Source organism: Phocoena phocoena, chromosome 19 (assembly GCF_963924675.1).
Source record: "Phocoena phocoena chromosome 19, mPhoPho1.1, whole genome shotgun sequence".
Lineage (NCBI taxonomy): Eukaryota > Metazoa > Chordata > Mammalia > Artiodactyla > Phocoenidae > Phocoena > Phocoena phocoena.
The window spans coordinates 58,883,692-58,900,981 of record NC_089237.1 but is presented as its reverse complement, the minus strand read 5'-3'; the positions used below and the strand labels follow the sequence as shown (position 1 = coordinate 58,900,981).

The window sequence follows — 17,290 nt, the reverse complement described above, 5'->3', positions numbered from 1 at the left end:
GGCGTCCTCAGCCTCCATGGGCGCCGCCATGTTGCGCACGACACTCGCGGCGCGCCGTCGCCGCGCGCCTCAGCGCACGCCGCAGCCAATCAGTATCACAAACGCCCAGGCCCCGCCCCTGCGCCGCGCCTCGGGAAGAAGACTACAAGTCCCAGAGGGCCTCGGTGCCCGCCACGTGCTGTCTCCGCCCGCCAATAGGCAGAAGCGCCGCGCTAGCCTGCTCCCGCCCCCCGGCGCGCCGGAGCCAATCGGAAGGGGTGTGTGTGCGAGCGCAGGCGGGGAGGGGGCTCGCTTAGCACCCGGAGGCCCTGCTCGCAGGTCCCGGGGTCCCGGTGGCGGCCGGAGCGCTGAGTCCGCAGGCGGCCGGCGGGTGGACCCCTCCCGCCCCACGCGCGCGCCGGCCTTACCCCCGGCCACCCTCCTCGGCTCCCGCGCGGCGGTGGTTCCTCCCCCTCCCCCAGCCCTGGCTCCGGGGGACCCCGCGATGCCGGTCCGCACCGAGTGTCCCCCGCCGGCCGGTGCCTCGGCCACCTCCGCCGCCTCGCTCATCCCGCCGCCGCCCATCAACACGCAGCAGCCCGGCGTGGCCACCAGCCTGCTCTACAGCGGCTCTAAGTTCCGCGGCCACCAGAAGAGCAAGGGTAACTCGTACGACGTGGAGGTGGTGCTGCAGGTGAGCCGGCTGCCGGGCCTCTCGCGGCGCCCACTGGCCGGGCCGCGCCGCCGCCCCCTCGAGCCCGCGGCCGCGGACGGGCCTCCTGCCCGGGCCTGCCGGGAGACTCCGGCGCACCCCAACTCTGCGGGCCAGAGCCGGGGACTGGCGGCCTCAGACCCGGCCCTATCTCCCCGTGGCCTGTCGCCCCAGGACCAGCCCTCCTTCTAGCCCTTCTCGGACCCCGAAGAGCTCTCCAGTGGTTCCCCCTGAGTCGGGACCCTCCCAGGATTGAGACGTGCCTGCTGCCCGCTACGTTTTCCTCGGTCCCAGGAAGCCCAGGCTCTGGGGCCCGCCTCCTTCTCCTGGGGTTTCCTCCTTGGGGGACTTCCTCAGCCCTCTCCCTCCATTAGCCCCTGAGCTTGAGAGTCCCTAGCCTACCTACCCTGATTCCTGCCCCACCCCCCAGGCCGGGCCCTCATCCTGGGTGGGCTCCTCATCGTCTGTTAAGAAGCTGGCCTCCTAGACCCCCAACCCCTAGTCTCTTCCTGGCCCAGGCTTCTCGTACTCCCTACCCCTGCCCTCTGGCCACTTCCAGGCTACTCCCAGTCTCCCTGGCCTGTCTGCCCAGATCTCCCTGTCCTACACCTCTGTTCTCCTCCTTCGGGGCTCCAGGGGACCCTCTTTCATGTTCTTAACTTTGATCGACATGGCCAGGGCTTCCTCCCAGTCTCTGATACCCATGTACTGGGAAATGTAACTCACTTGCTTTATTTCTCATACGGTATTTCCTTCCCGTGTCCACCCACCTCCCCCCATTTGACCTGGATTTCTGAGAACCTGCTGCCAGCCCCTAATGGCTTTGGAACTGCAGCTTCACCTCTCCCGGCCCGGCCCTTTCCTGCACCTCACCCCTCTCATGCAAATGGGAGCACACTTGACATTTCTTCCCAGCCCAAGGAGATTGGCAGTGGTTGATACTCCGTTTTCTCTCCCTCCTAGAAAACTGTTCCTTCTCTCTAGCTGCCCAGACCTGCATCAGGACCCACCTCCTCCTCCCTTTGCCCTTAGTCTGATACCTCACCTCCTAGGCTGTTCCCAGAAGCCCCCCCCAAACATCTGTTCTCTTGAAAGGCTTTCCAGAAGCTTTGAGGTCTTGTGTGAGGACAGAACGTAGTAAGTGTCTTTTCCTTATGCTTGCCCTTTGCCCTTTAATAATTTTAAATCTTAAACAGCCTCTTTTCTGAGCAAGTAGTTCTCCCACCTAAGAAACAGTTGTGGATGCGTTTTCTTTCCACTCACTGCAGAGCGCTCATCAGCCTCTTTTTTCTTACTGCTTTGTGGGAATAGATAATTTCTTTTGATTGGGAGAACTCCATTTCCGTGTTGTGTCTTTGGTCTATAAACCTAAATATCTATCATGAGCCACGATATTTATTGTAATTGAAAAGAGTAGGAGTTCCCTCGCGGTCCAGTGGTTAGGATTCGGTGCTTTCACGGTCATGGCCCAGGTTCAGTCCCAGGTCAGGGAACTGAGATCCGGCAAGCTGCAAGGTGCGGCCAAAAAAAAAGAAAAGTACCGTGGCTGAGTTATTTCAGGCTTCATGGTGAGATGCCTAATGTGGTAATCCCCCTTCTCTTTTGCTTCAAATGTGAGAGTTTAGTAGGAAGTTACAGGCCTTTTTACTTTTTGCAGCTAATCATAAAATTCTAGAAGTGAGATCCCCGGTGAGGATCATGTTTTCAGTGACCTTGAACTTGTGCCCCTTGTTGAGTTTGATGGTTTAGGATGGGGTCGGGGACAAGTGGCAGGGTAGCCAAGTGTCAGAAGAGAAGTTCGCCTTGGTTACTGCAACAGCTCCCCTCCCTTTCCTTAGTGTGTTGTTTCTGAATTCCTGTCAGGTGCCAACTTCCTTGGGAACCGCTGGGAGTGGGGATTGAGTTGGTGCACGACTGGTAGGTCCCAGGGCGGCCCGAGTGGAGGACCTGGCCGGTGGCTGGAGGCCCCTTGGAGTGGTGGTGGGGGCAGTGGTCTCAGCCAGGAATGCTGCCCTGTATCCGGACTGGTGAGTGGCTTGTCCGTCGTGGAGACAGTCAGTGGCGTGTGAATAGCTCCATCATCTGGTTTTTCAGCCAGGACTGGGTTCTTGGGCTCAGCCTTCTTAGAATACTTATGCTTTTTGTAACTTCATTTATTTCCTGTTTTCTTTCTGTTTTTCGAAACAGCTTTACTGAGATACGATACACCTATTAACACAATTCGCACATTTAAGGTGTACAATTCAGTCGTTTTTTGATGTAGTCACAAAGTTGTGTAATCATCACTGCAATCTAATTTTAGAACGTTTTCATCATCCCCAAAAGAACCCTTAGCTGTCACGCCCCTCCAACCCTAGGCAACCCCTTTTGTTTTTCACCTAAGATTTGCTTATTCTGGACTTTTCGTGTAAATGGAATCATACAATAATGTGACCTTTCGTGTCTAGCTTCTTCCATTGAGCACAGTGTTTCGAGGTTCACCCACATCGTAGCAGGTGTCAGTGCTTCCTGACTTTTTATGGTTGCCTAATAGTCCCCTGTGTGGATCTACAGCATTTTGTTTATCCATTGATCCGTCCACGGGTATTTGGATTTTTTTCCACTCTGGGGCTGTTATGAACACGCTGCTGTGAGCATTCACATACAAGTTCTTATGTGGACATACGTCTTCCTTTCTCCTGATGTCTCCCTACCAGTGGAATACTGGGTCATATGGTAATTATTTGTTTAACATTTGAGGAACTGCCAGACTGATTTCCAAAGTGGCTGCATCATTTTGCATTCCCACCAGCAGTGTCTGCGGCTGCAGTTTATCCACATCCTCGTCAACACTTGTTATTGTCCCTCTTTTTGATTGTAGCCATCCTAGTGGGTGTGAGGTGATATCTCATTGTGGTTTTGATTTGAACTTCTGAGACGACCAACAATGTTGGGCCTCTTTTCATGCGCTTCTGGGGTGCCTTTTTTTTTTTTTGGAAATTCCAGTTTAAAGAGTTCCTCAAACGTTTGTGAGATTCTGACTGCTCTTTTGTTGTTGTTTTGTCACTGTGATTGCTCTCTTTCTCCTCTGCCATCCAAGAAGCTAAGAGTGAAGTGAAGGCCAGGTCACTGTGGAAGGAATATTAAAAAGAGCAGCTGTTGGACACAGCTGTGCTGGAAGACCTTCTTGCTGAGCACTTGTCTTGTTACCTTTCTCGTTGAGATGCCGGCCCGTTGTTCGGTTGAAGCTCTCTGCGCCGTGGTGGGTTTGAGTTCATCGAGATCAATTTGGGCAGAAAGGGAGAGACACATGCTTGGATGGAGGCCAGGGTGAAATTCTGATTCCTGAGCAGGTGATAATCCATGCAAAGTGTTAGCCAGTTTTTAATCTTGTTAGCAAGTATCCTTGCCACCTGATACCCTTTCTGGCAGCTGTGAGACCCCAAACTATATTGAAATTCAGTGAGAATTGCATCCTTGAAACTTAAGGCCTTGGGTTAGAGCCGTGTGTCCTTTAACACAACTTCTTTACTGACCCCTGTGAGTTCGGATCAGCTGCTCGGTTCTGTCCGATGCCCAGGTCAGCAGGTGAGGACGTTTGCAGGGCTGTGGTGGTTTTCGGGTGGAGACCGTTGTCCCCGACACCGGGTGGTGGGACCGCCCCAGCTTCGTTGAAGCCCGCTTGCTTTGGTGCTAACCTCGTCTGGCTGGCTGAGTTCACTGCAGCTTTTAAGCACTGCCTTGGTGTTTGACTCATGGTGTATTGGAAGTAGTTGGGTCCCCAGACCTGGTAAATGCCACAAAATGTTCCTAGTTTCTTAAATGAGGCCTCACTCGATGTTGAACACTCAGCGTGCCACAGGACCTGTGAGCCCCGGGCTGCACTGGGCGAGCCAGCCTCCAGGCTCCCTCGCCCCCCACCCGCCTGCCGCCCTGGCCTCGAAGGGGCCTCTGCCTGCCGGACGTGATCCTGCTGTCTCCTGCTGGACCCTCCATTGGTAACGAGGCTGTGTGTGTCTTTTCAGCACGTGGACACGGGGAACTCGTACCTCTGTGGGTATCTGAAGATCAAAGGCCTTACTGAGGTAAGTGCCCCTCCCACGGGCAGGAGCCGGAGGGGGCCTCGGTCCTGAAGGGCCAGCAACCTCGACTCCTCAGGCCTGATTCAGGAGCCCCATTTCTAAGTGTGGTTCTTGCAGGGGGAGCGTAGAGCAGGCAGTTTGGACGTGTCCTGTTAGAAAACACGCAGACTCACAGACCATTGACGTTTATAAACAGGTCACCATATGCCCAATGCTACTGATTTTACTTTAATCCTTTTTTTTTAAAGAAGATGTTGGGGGTAGGAGTTTATTAATTTATTTATTTTTGCTGTGTTGGGTCTTCGTTTCTGTGTGAGGGCTTTCTCTAGTTGTGGCAAGCGGGGGCCACTGTTTGTTATTTTTGTTTGTTTGTTTTGTTTTGTTTTGTTTTGCGGTACGCAGGCCTCTCACTGCTGTGGCCCCTCCCGTTGCAGAGCACAGGCTCCGGACGCTCAGGCTCAGCGGCCATGGCCCATGGGCCCAGCCGCTCCGCGGCACGCGGGATCCTCCCGGACCGGGGCACGAACCCACGCCCTCTGCATCCGCAGGCGGACTCCCAGCCACTGTGCCACCAGGGAAGCCCGTGGGCCACTCTTCATCGCGGTGCGCGGGCCTCTCACTGTTGCGGAGCACAGGCTCCAGACGCGCAGGCTCAGTAGTTGTAGCTCACAGGCCCAGTTGCTCTGCGGCATGTGGGATCCTCCCAGACCAGGGCTCGAACCTGTGTTCCTCGCATTGGCAGGCAGATTCTCAACCACTGCGCCACCAGGGAAGCCCCTTTAATCCTTTTTGAGGAAAACAAACATAGTAAGAACATGGCTGCCACCGTCATGGGTCAGTTTCAGCCTCTGGGCGAGCATCATTCCTCCAAGGACTGAGGTCTTCGCAGTTCGAAAACGTAGGTGTTTTCCTTTCTTTGAACCACCTTAAACCTCAGAACTCCTGGGAATATCGGAGGCAAGAGAGAGCGTGCTTTCTTTTCCCGCTGGTGAGCAGGCAGCAGGAGGGCCTGGCGCCACCTGGCCGAGGGTTGGAGGCCGCGGCGTTCGGCGGCGCTGCGCGGAGGGGCTGGTGGGCATCCTCGCGCCGCCTCTTCTGGCCCCACGACTGTCACCTCTGTCCATTCCAGTTTCCTCATCTGCGAGGTGAGAGCTCCAGGTGCCTGCTCTGTCTCCCGGGGAAGACACAGGGTCAGTGAGTGGGAGGCTCCGAGGGACCTGACAAGACTGGTCCTCCTCGGTCACTTGTTTGCGTCGCCCCCGTTCCTCCTGTTCTCCTGCTTCCCCACCGGGAGTCTGGGAATCTCCTGTGAAATTTGTTGTTGAGACAAAAAGGTATCTCTTCCCTCCTCTAGAAAACATCCAATCAAGTCGGGGTAGAAAATGACAGAAAAAGGAAGGGTTCTCACCCGGGAGTTTGTGCTAGTAGAAGACACACAGGAGGGCTTCCCTGGTGGCGCAGTGGTTGAGAGTCCGCCTGCCGATGCAGGGGACACGGGTTCGTGCTCCGGTCCGGGAAGATCCCACATGCTGCGGAGCAACTAAGCCTGTGTGCCACAACTACTGAGCCTGCGCTCTAGAGCCCGCGAGCCACAACTACTGAGCCCGTGCGCCTAGAGCCCATGCTCTGCAACAAGAGAAGCCACCGCCATGAGAAGCCCACGCACCGCAACAGGAGAGGCCACAGCAATGAGAGGCCCGCGTACCGCAAAAAAAAACAAAACAAAAAAACCCCAAGAAGACACACAGGAAACAGAATATGCTCAACTCTTAGGTGGCCAAACACATTTGTTGAGCGCGGAACATAGACATTTAACTCCATAAGGAAACCAGCAAAATCTGTAGCGTGGGATGTGGACACCAATTCCAAATGGTCACAGGAAGCTCTGTGCGAATGGTTAAGTAGGATGAAAAATCCACAAACCGTGTACGGAAATGCTGTGGACGTCCCACCAGGAGCAGGTGGCGCTAATGAAGGGAAGCGCCCCCGAGCCACCTACAGCCAGCCTCCTCTAAGGGGATGGGGTGCTGGCTTGGCCCTTCCCTGGGCCCGGCCCTTCCCGCCTGAAGCCGCCTTTTACTAGAGGAGGGCTGTGTTTCCTGAGGCCCTTCGTCCTGCCCGAGCGTCAGGAGTCTCTGAATTTTTTTAGTCCCTTTACTGAGATATAATTCACTTAGCATACATTCACCCATGGACGATGTGCAGCTAGGACCTCCCTGGCAGTCCAGTGGTTAGGGCTCCGTGCTTCCACCGCAGGGGGCACGGGTTCCATCCCTGGTTGGGGAACTAATATCCCGCAACACGCGGCCAAAAAAAAATAAAAAAGGGTACAATCTGTTGGCTTTCAGTATAGTCACAGCATTGTACAACTGTCTAACAGTTTTTTAAGTTACAAATCTAGTATATGGTCACTGTGGATAACTGGTAAAATGCAGAAAAGGGTGACGATTCTCTGAATGGTTTTACACCTGTTATAAAACACAGTTAACCATTTTGGTTTGCTTTTCCATTTATAGTTGTTGAAAAATCAAATACGTGATTTACTTTAAGGTAACTGAACGGTTTGGGTCATAGTCACGGTCTTCCTCGTCTGTACGGAAATAGGGAAGATTCACTGTTACATTGGAGATAAATTGCCTCTTATCTGCCTTACATTCACAAATAAGTACAGTTTTTGAAGTTTGTGCGCCTTGTGGAAATTAAATCCCAGAATTGTGAGAATGGGTGTCAAATAACATTCTCTTTGCAGTCCCGAGCCAGCCACCCGCGGGGAGAGGGGCGTCCCTGGGGAGGCCCGGCGGAGGTGGCTGGCACCCGGCCTGGGAGCCCAGCCTGGGGGTGTCATGGTCAGGCCTGCCACGCACTCTCCAGACAGTTTTGGACGCTCCTGAGGCTGAACCAGGGAGCCGGTCACACTCTCCGGAGCCACAGGTGCTCGTTTACTGCTGGTTTCAGAAGTTCTTGCTGACTTACTGGCCAGTCAACGTGAACCCCCCTGGAAGGCAGGTCTTCACGGAAAGCTGGAGCCACCTCCAGGCAGGTGAGCCTGGAGTCAGTGAGGGGAGTGGGACCTGGCACAGGGAGCCCACCCCCGGGGGGTGCTGGCCACCTCCCACCCCCTTTGTGACTCCCCCGCCAGCTGTAGTCAGGGCTTGAATGTCCTCGCCTGCCCTGTGAGAGGCTTTGTCTTTTTGGTTCCTTCTGTGCGTCTGACTCTCATTCATTAGGTGTTTATTTTATTTAATTTTGGAAGTTTGTGGGTACCTTGTGGTCACCCTGGTAGATTGCCTGAAACATTTGAGAGAGAAGTCAGAGCAGAATCACTTATTAGGAAAACTCGTGACTTGAACATAAGTATGTTCTTTGTGTTATAATAGGAGGACTTGATCATTTATCCTTCTATTTTAGGGAAGTCTTGATAAAACTCAGGAAGTCAATATACTGTCTATAGCTTTTTATTTAACGCCTCAAGTCCGCTGTCAGCTTACACAGAACTTTTTCCCTTAGCAGTCCTTCCTAAAACGGATGAGTATAGTTTGGTTTATACCTTTAAAAATCAGGTTTCCGGGCTTCCCTGGTGGTGCAGTGGTTGAGAGTCCGCCTGCCGGTGCAGGGGACGCGGGTTCATGCCCTGGTCCGGGAAGATCCCACATGCCGCGGAGCGGCTGGGCCCATGAGCCATGGCCGCTGAGCCTGCGCGTCCGCAGCCTGTGTTCCACAACAGGAGAGGCCACAACAGTGAGAGGCCCACGTACCGCAAAAAAAAAAAAAAATCAGGTTTCCACTTAGGAACTTATCTCCTCTTTAATCTCTTCACTCTGTATCTATAAATATCTGTTTGAGGAACCCAGCACCAGTGTTGGGGTGAGGGCTGTGGTTTTGGGGGGGTGGCAAATCTGTAGTGTTTCGAGCTCACTGCTACGAGGACAGGCTGCCTGGATGTGTGTGGTAAAGCAGCCACGGCCTTTCTGGAAGCCCTGGTCCACGTGGCAGGGGAGCCGGGAGAAGTGGCAAAGCCATGAGAACAGATTTATTTTAAACGGGTAGTTAAGTTTGATGCCGATTGAGAGGGGCTTACATGGGGTGAGAAGAAAGCGGGACCTCTATGGTCCCAGGATTTTAGGGCGGTGACCCTTGCTGTGCCAGGCGGCGGGTCATCACCGCACCCTCGGGAGGTACCCAGGCGGGTGGGTGGTGCTGAGGGGCCACCTGGCAGTTGGGTTGGCTGGTTTCTAGAAATGCAGAGAAACGGTACACTTTTTTACAATGTTGACTTGTTCTTTCATAAATTTTTTCAAAATCTTTAGTGCTTCCTTACTATCAGAGGAACAAGTAGCAAGGTTGCCCGGAGTATTCCAAGCACCCAGTAAGGATGACGGCTTATTTGTTTTTCCAGCCGTTGTGACTTCCCAGGGCCGACGTGATTTATCAATGTTTCCCATCGTATAAGCTGTCTTAGCTCATGCGATAGAATTATACGAATGCCTAATACATGAAGGTATTCTACCAACCTCCGCCTGCCCCCCAAAGCTGAAGAGTCGGCGTAAAAGGGACAGGCTGAGCCAGTTTGAGAAGCAGTGGCTGAGCCGTGGCACGAGGGAGGTGGAGCTTGATTTCGGAGCCTCTCTGGGTATTCGCCTTGGAAAGTAAAACCTATCAAGTTACCATCTGCTTTGTATTCAGAAATAACCTGTCCGAATATCTTTTCTGAGCCATCAACACTTAACAAGTGCGCCAAAGAAGGGTTCTCTGCTTCTGGCAAAGGCCCCGGAATCCAACAGACCCCCTCCCCCCAGCCCCTTCACTTCAGGCTCCCTCCACGGCCGTGGGCGTCGCTGGTCTGGGTGGTTGCTCAGCAGTGTGGTGGTCATTTCTGCAAAGTTTTGGGGAGAAATTACAGCGAGGTTGGTTTTTTCCTTTGTGGAAGGTTACAACTGCTGTTTGACGTCGTTTTTGACATTTGGGTTCTTACCATAGGAGTATCCAACCCTCACGACCTTCTTTGAAGGAGAAATAATCAGCAAAAAGCACCCTTTCTTAACCCGAAAGTGGGATGCGGACGAGGATGTTGACCGCAAGCACTGGGTGAGTGCCCCTCTGCTCTGGGGAAGCCTGCGGACGGCCTCTGCCTTTAGGGTGGGCCAGGGTGGAGGTGCAGTTCCCCCTCACGAGCAGGACCTCAGGGCCGCTCCGCCCCTGGAAACGCCTGCACCTGTCAAGCACGGGTGTGTGCTCGCAGCCGTGAGCTCCTCAAGACAGCTCAGAGCTCCTCCTCGAGCCTTTTCGCCAGGGCCACGCGAGTCTTGTGTCTTTAAAAACCCATTTCTCAGCCGGTCGTTAAAGCCTTTGGCTTAGCTGGCTGTGGCGAGGATGAACTTTGGTTTCACACTGAGGAAGTCCAGTGCGCTCACCCCTAAAGCACCCAGGATGAGGTGTCAGTAGTGGAGATTCCAGAGCAACTCACTGTCCCTGCCACCACTCCTGGCTGTGTACGCGCTCTCCTGCTTCCGGGCCCACGGTCTCCTGGGGGGCCCCTCCTGCAGACACTCTGAGTCAGCGTCCTTGTAGGTGAGCTGCTTTCTCATACTTGAGTTAGGAAAGAAACATCTATCAAATGCTGAGTTTCGATTGAATTTAAACTTGAGCATTTAAATGTAGCAAGCAGACGCTGAGATAGATGGCCACCTGTGTTTCTAATAGGGTACGAACGGGGCCGAGCGTCTGGAAGTTGGGGAGCCTGGAAGGTGCCGCTGTCGGGGAGCACCCCTGGGAGCCGTCAGGCCCCGCCCTGGCTGGCTCTCCCCGCCCGGCACCCACCTCTCCTGCACAGCCCAGCGAGCACACGGCCTGTCTTCCTTCCAACTTTGTTTTCCATTTCAAATTGGTCCTGCGAAAAGCAAGGTCTTTGAGGCCCAATGAAAACTCAGTTTGAGGCTGGTTGGCTGCTGGTGAAGAACCTGGAGAGCAGCTCGAACTTCCCGTTGCCTTTCGTTAGAGCTGGAGACACCCGGACTCCAGCCTTCCTAGGCTGGGTTGAACTATTTTGAGTGAAAGAGGGGCTGGGAAGGCCACCCTGGGCCCCGGCCTGCTGGGCGTGCGAGGTCGGGCATGTGGACGGTTTCCCTCCAGGAGCACTGGCTGCCTTCGCGGGACTCAGGGTTTCCCGATGCCCTCTCCCCACGTGGGATTCCCAGACTCCCACGTGGGCCCCAGGGGCTCTAGTGCCCCTCTGTCTGTTGGGGAGCCACGATGTCTACTGCACACTGCGGTCAGGACACTGTAGTTGACCCTCGAGTTTTCCTGAATGAGATTTGAAGTGGGTATTATGATAAAGGGATAAAAGATAATGGTGATTATCGTTATCGCGATAAAGATTCCTCACACGTAATCTACTTAGAATAAAAATATCTGTGTGACAGATTCTATGACTTAATACCTCTCTGTCTTAACTTTTTACTCAGGCGGTTTTTTTATAGAATTAATACATACTTATTTTTAAATATTTGGAGGAAACAAAAGCAAAACATCTATAATGCCGAACACCTAAAGCTAAAGCAGGGGTTGACCTTTTCCTAAATCTCTTTTGAGTATATGGACTTTTTTTTTTTTTTTTTTAACAAAAACATGATCATAAAGGTACAGCTTTGTTGCCGTAACCAAGTGTTACTTGTTTCTGGTCTCAGCTAGCTGGCCCCAAGCCACCAGGCCGCTGCGTTGTCAGGGGACCCCACTTTACTAACTCCCCCAACCCTGGCACTACACGCTGGTTCAGCCTGAGTCTTTGCCCCCGTTGGTTGATGTACGGAGACCCCGTCCCTGATCATCCGGCTACGTCTGTCTGGGGTGAGGTGTGAGAGAAGGCCTGGGGTTGCATCCATCCCCGTTCGGCACCCTTTCCTGGGCGCGTTAGCTAGGCAGGCGTAGGGTCCGGGCGTCTGCCCCGGGGTCCAGGTCCCAGTGCATGGGGTGACCGGACGCTCCCTGCCCGCCAGCCGCCACCTCGCCCTGGAGGGACCACTGCCCAGCACACCTGCCACCCCCTCTGTCCCTCATTCTCATACTCTGCTTTTGGCTTTCAGGGCAAGTTTCTGGCTTTTTATCAGTACGCAAAATCGTTTAATTCAGACGACTTTGATTACGAAGAGCTGAAGAGCGGGGACTATGTCTTCATGAGGTGGAAGGTAAGGCTGCCTGGCTGTGCCGGCCTGTGGTGTGGCCCCCGGGTCCCAGGCCCCTCAGGCCCATTCTCACCCTCCGTGTGGAGCAGGCGCAGCTCCGGGCGGGACCCAGGCCTGGGGCGGCACCCTCCACGCTCTTGTGTCCTCTCCCTTTGTTCTCTCCGGCGACCCTGCAGGCTCGGTCATCCCAAGTGTCCTGTGTACTCAGGAGACCCCCATCGTCTCAGCCCCTGAGTGACCTCGCCCGGGCTTTGGGCCGTCACGGCGCCCCCGGTCCCTCCAGCTCAGGAAACACGGGGCTGGGGACAGAATTTGGGTTTTCCCCCAGCCCTTGAGAACCCCATTGGGCCAGGCTCACTGGGTCGGCTCTGATGCCCCCTCCAGTATTTCCTGGGTTAGAGCCACAGGGTCCTGAATTCAGCAGGCGAGTGTGTGAAATCACTTCAAGAACCTACACCCCCCTCCAACCCCTCACCCCCAAGCTGTAGGAAAAAGCCGCTTTATGGTGAAATCTCGCCAGCTTTCCTACAGATGAATCCTGTAGCACCCTCATTCCCGGTCTGTGTTTCTATGGTAAGAACTGGGGCAGGGGCTTGGCACTGGCAGCAGACAGGCAGGTGCCGGGGGAAAACCTGAGTCCCGCCTCGCAGCCGGCCAACTAAGCAACCCACTAAAGGAAGTGTCGGGTGAGACTCTACTTTAAAATTAATTTGAAAAACTACAATTTCAGAGACGGGGGAAAGGGAAGGAGAGTTGCTTGTTCTCCAAGAGTTTCTCACGCAGGGAGACTCCCCCGTGGGCCGTCTAGGCCTCCCGCGGGCCCTGACCTCGCCCCCCAGGGGGCTGGCTCTGCCCGGGGTCTGAGGACAGCAGCACCATTCTGACCGCTGCTGATGGGGGGGGGTCCCCAGGGCGAGCGAGCGCCACCTGCCCTTGGGGTGAGGCCCGGGCCATAGAAGTGACCCTCGGCTCTCAAGGTGACCGGGAGCCTAGTGACGGTTCCTGGGGTGCAGCAGAAGCGTGAGTCCGCGGCTCAGGGGTGGGAAGGTTGTGATGTACTCTCGAGGCGTGGGCACCACGGCGCCCGCTCTCGGCTCTGACCCCAGTGACCTCGACGCGTGGTGGCCGTGTTCGTATGTTGAACATGCGAGTGGCTCGGGGGTTCACAGTTGCCTAGCAAGCCACCTGCAGGGGGGCAGGGAGGCCTGGGGGGCCGGAGCCCCCAGCGCTGACCCTCCATCCCCATCCATGTGCAGGAGCAGTTCCTGGTCCCGGACCACACGATCAAGGACATCAGCGGTGCTTCCTTTGCCGGCTTTTACTATATCTGTTTCCAGAAGTCGGCGGCCTCCATAGAGGGCTACTATTACCACAGGAGCTCGGAATGGTAAGGACCGGCCGCCGAGGCCTCATTTCTTGAGGGGCTCACTTCCGTCCACAGGGCAGTGTAAACAAAGTAAAAAAATGAAGTTCTAGGTACGGGAACTCATAGCTAAACGCTTTCAAGCAGCAAATATTTTCAGCTATGTTTATCTCAATCTTGCGGGTCTTGTATTTGTTCCTCCCCAGTTTAATCAGTAACTGAAGTGTCAGACCCCGCTGTGGACGGCGGGAACTTGGCTGTCAGCGGCCTTTTTAACTTTGTGCTCACGCTCCCACCTGGTGCCAGCCGGTGACCGGCGCCTGCGGGCGTGGTCGGCCCTGCCCTGGGCCTCTGCCCCGGTGACAGCCGCGTGCCACCCGAGGGCTGGTGTTTGCCACCTTTGCGGGCCTTCTCGTGGCTCCTTGAGCTTTTGTGAGCGCACCGTTATCCCTGAAGGGCAGACGGTATCATGAAATACCTGATTTCCTCTCTGAATGTGGAAATTATTTCCTTGCGACTTTTGCACACTTTGAAGGCTCCTGCGGGACGCTGCGTGGGGCTACCCAGCGACAACTGAGTGCCCGGGGCTCCATGCAGCCCCGGCCTCTGTGGGAGCAGCCGTTGTTGGGGTGTCAACACCTGTTCAGCTTTCAAATGAGTTTTTAAAACTTTTCCTATCCTTTTAAAAATACCCGCTTTACGGAGATCCAGTTCACCTGCTGTGCAGTCTCCTCGCTGACAGCGTCCAGTCCAGCGGGCTCTCGTGTCGACAGAGTTGTGCCGCCATCACTGCACTCAATTTCAGAACGTTTTCGTCGGCACGAGAGGGAACCCTGTCCCCCTGAGCTGTCACCCCACCTCCCCGCCCCCTCCAGCCCCAGGCAACCACTAATCTGCTCTCTCTAAGTACAAGTTTGCCTGTCCTGGACGTGTCATGCAGACGGGCCCGCGTACCGTGTGCCCTCTGTGTCTGAGCATCGGCTTTGAAGGGCCCCGGGTTGCGGTGCGTGTCAGTTCTTCGTCTTTACGTTGCTGAGTGATTTCCCATCGTGTGGATGGACCACCTTGTCTTTATCTGTTCATCGGTGGATGGACACGTGGGTCATTCCCACCTTTCGGCTGCTGTGGACGTGGGTGTGCAAGAGCCTGAGTCCCTGCTTTCAGTTCCTCTGGTCACATAGCTGGGGTGGGATTGCCGGGTCACGGGGTATTCTATGTTTCACTTTTCAGGGAACTGTTTCCCACAGCGGCTGCACCTTTTCACATTCCCACCAGTGATGCACAAAGGTTCCACTTCTCCCGTTTCCCCGTGTCCTTCCCAACATTTAGGATTACAGCCATCCCACTGGGTGCAAAGGCCTAGGGTTAGGGTTCTGATGGCTAATGCATCGTCCTTTCTTTTCCTTTTTTTTTTTTTTTTTTTTTTTTTGGCTACAGTGGGTCTTCTTTGCGGCACACGGGCTTTCTCTAGTTGCGGTAAGCAGGGGCTACTCTTCGTTGCGGTGCCTGGGCTTCTCATTGCGGTGGCTTCTCTTGTTGCAGAGCGTGGGCTCTAGGCGCACAAGCTCAGTAGTTGCGGCACACGGGCTTAGTTGCTCCGTGGCATGTGGGATCTCCCGGGACCAGGGCTTGAACCCGTGTCCCCTGCACTGGCAGGCGGATTCTTAACCACTGCGCCACCAGGGAAGCCCCCATCGTCCCTTCTTGTTGATTGTTTTGGGTAAGAGACAAACTGCTCTTCTCTGTGCTGCTCCTCCCTCTTCTGTGGACGGGGTGGGGGGAGCCGACACACTGAGCGTCCCCGAGTGGGGACTGTCCCGTCCCGTTTATCCTTCATCTGCTTCCCTCCTCGGAGCACCCGTCACGGGGGCGCACACCCCACAGAGCCCTCGGATGCCCTAACAGCCGCGTCTAGGGAGAAGGAAGATGAAGTCGCTAAGGTTGGGGGAGGGGGTGGCTGTGACGTCATCGATCCCAAGCTCTCCGGATCTCTGCTCTGCAGGTCGCACGGCTTCGGAGGAAAGCAGGGCGGTGGGGAGGGCTGGAGGGCCTGGTCTGCACCCTCCCCCAGAGGACTTGGCCTCTCGTTTCCTGAGACAGGCTGTCTTTGCTTCAGGATTGGAGCAGGGCCCACAAACAGCAGGTTTTCTGCGTAGTCCAGGGGGATTAACCAGAGAAATGGAAACAAGGCCAAGCTCAGCTCCCCTGACGGAGTCTGAGATGAGCCAGCGTTTCATGTAGGCGTGGGCTCTGCGGGCGCCGGTGGGGCAGGCTCCACACCCTGTGCTGGTTTTCAGGATGCTCTGACGATCCCCCCCACCGCCACCCTCCTCTCCTCCCTACAGGTATCAGTCGCTCAATCTCACTCATGTTCCAGAACACAGCGCGCCCATCTACGAATTCCGGTGACAGCGGTCTGGGACAGCAACTAGATAAACTGAACTTGGCAAAAAAGAAATTTGCCAAGAAAACTGTGTACCTGCCAGAACCAGGAGAACGTGTGTTCCTGTTTCTTCACGAGCAGACTCGCATCAGAAAGCATGAATGTCAACCCACGGCATCCGAGGCGTGCGGCCGACCGGCGAGGGCAGGTGGAGGGCGGCCTCGGTTCCTCTTCCCTCTCTGTGGCAGTTTGGTCTTAAGCTGTTTTTAAGCTACCGTAAATGCACTTTTCCTCCTGCACAGCTGACTTCTGTATCACTGAGACGCACATCCCTTCCCCCATGCCCCCCTCCATCCCCGGCCCCCCTCGGCCTTGGTGCTCAGTGGGCCCCACCAGGCCCCCCGGCCCCCGGTTGCTTACTCTGGTAGCTCAAGGGGCGGCCGAGCCCAGCAGCCGTGTGCCCCCGGAGCCCTGTGCAGGGAGACGGCCAATTGCTCGGCGGGGTTGGGGCACTGCCAGCCCTGGGATGCTCACGCTGAGCTAGTCAGTGGCCGGCAGCTTCCCCGGGCCTGCCGTCCAGGTCACAGGATTTAAGGCTTCCTGATCCCTGGCAGGGACAGATTCCCGTCCTGCTCACTCAGCACGTTTGCTCCAAACTTTTGAACTTGAGGGCAATACTAAACTTAAAAAAAAAAAAAAAAAAAGGTTTTTTTATTACAAAATTATTTTTATGGTCCCTTGAACAAGGACCCTATGGCAAATGCACAATTATTCAGAATTACATTTTATCGTTTTCACATTGAAAACAGCAAATGTTGACTTAGTAGTTTTTATACCTATATCTATTTGTAAATGTATATTCAATCAGCCAGCAGTTTGAAACTGGTCATGTGGTACAGAAGCTTTGCAGCATTGCGTCGGTCACAGCGCTAAACGTGAGAGCCGTTTCGGGGGCCGGTTTAGCATTTGTGCGTCCTCCTTTCGCTACTCAGAACAGCAGTGCTTCGTGGCGCCCTGTCCCATCAGGCAGCTCAGCAGCGTTGGTGTGGGGGAGGGGTGGGAGCGTATGAGCACTCCCAAAGAGCTCGAGGCTCACGTGCCAAAGTGTGTGTGTGTCTGTGCGCGTGCGCGTGCAGTTGTGTCGTTTAAATGTTTAGAAAGCCTCATAGCGTGGCATCCGCTGTAGCCCGCAGATGTGGGCAGGGCTTGGGGGATTGGCATTTGCTGGTGCTTTACAAGACTTGCTCAGAATACTGGAGGGAAAGCTTTAACAACGAGGTAGTATTTTAACCCACGGGAGCAAAACAAACGCGAGGTGCATGTCCACGGGCGGAGTAAGAAAGCACAAAGCCCTTCCGTCTAGGTGCGTGGTGGGGCAATCTTTTTTTCCCAAGAAGTGACTTTTCGTTTATTGACGTACGTACTGTATGTTCCTGAGGTTGAGTCAGGAGAAGCCTTAAAGGAGAAGTGTTGGGGAAGGTGGTGGGTGGGTGTCAGGGCCGCTGGGCTGTGTGGTCCTGAAGCTCCCTGCAGGGATGCACCTGGAAAGGCCAGGGCCTGGGGACCCTGGAAAATTGCCTGGTGGCTGCATTGGAGAGATGCTTCACGTCTGTC

At 54.9% G+C, this 17,290-nt stretch overlaps 1 protein-coding gene across 1 annotated transcript; it reads left to right on the top strand.

The window, feature by feature from the left end:
* The first annotated feature begins 282 nt into the window (after nucleotides 1–282).
* On the top strand, nucleotides 283–16,484 carry GID4 (GID complex subunit 4 homolog). The gene is made up of 6 exons (XM_065897469.1): nucleotides 283–673; nucleotides 4,696–4,755; nucleotides 9,730–9,837; nucleotides 11,832–11,933; nucleotides 13,187–13,317; nucleotides 15,639–16,484. The coding sequence occupies exons 1-6, from the start codon at nucleotides 485–487 to the stop codon at nucleotides 15,700–15,702; spliced, it is 654 nt and encodes a 217-aa protein (XP_065753541.1). The 5' UTR covers nucleotides 283–484; the 3' UTR covers nucleotides 15,703–16,484.
* Nucleotides 16,485–17,290: the final 806 nt, after the last annotated feature.

Bases quoted from the DNA above. Each gene is read 5' to 3' on its own strand.
- GID4 (XM_065897469.1), top strand. From the start codon at position 485: ATGCCGGTCCGCACCGAGTGTCCCCCGCCGGCCGGTGCCTCGGCCACC. The intron at 674-4,695 runs GTGAGCCGGCTG...GTGTCTTTTCAG, and splicing joins ACGTGGAGGTGGTGCTGCAG to CACGTGGACACGGGGAACTC. The intron at 9,838-11,831 runs GTGAGTGCCCCT...TTTGGCTTTCAG, and splicing joins ATGTTGACCGCAAGCACTGG to GGCAAGTTTCTGGCTTTTTA.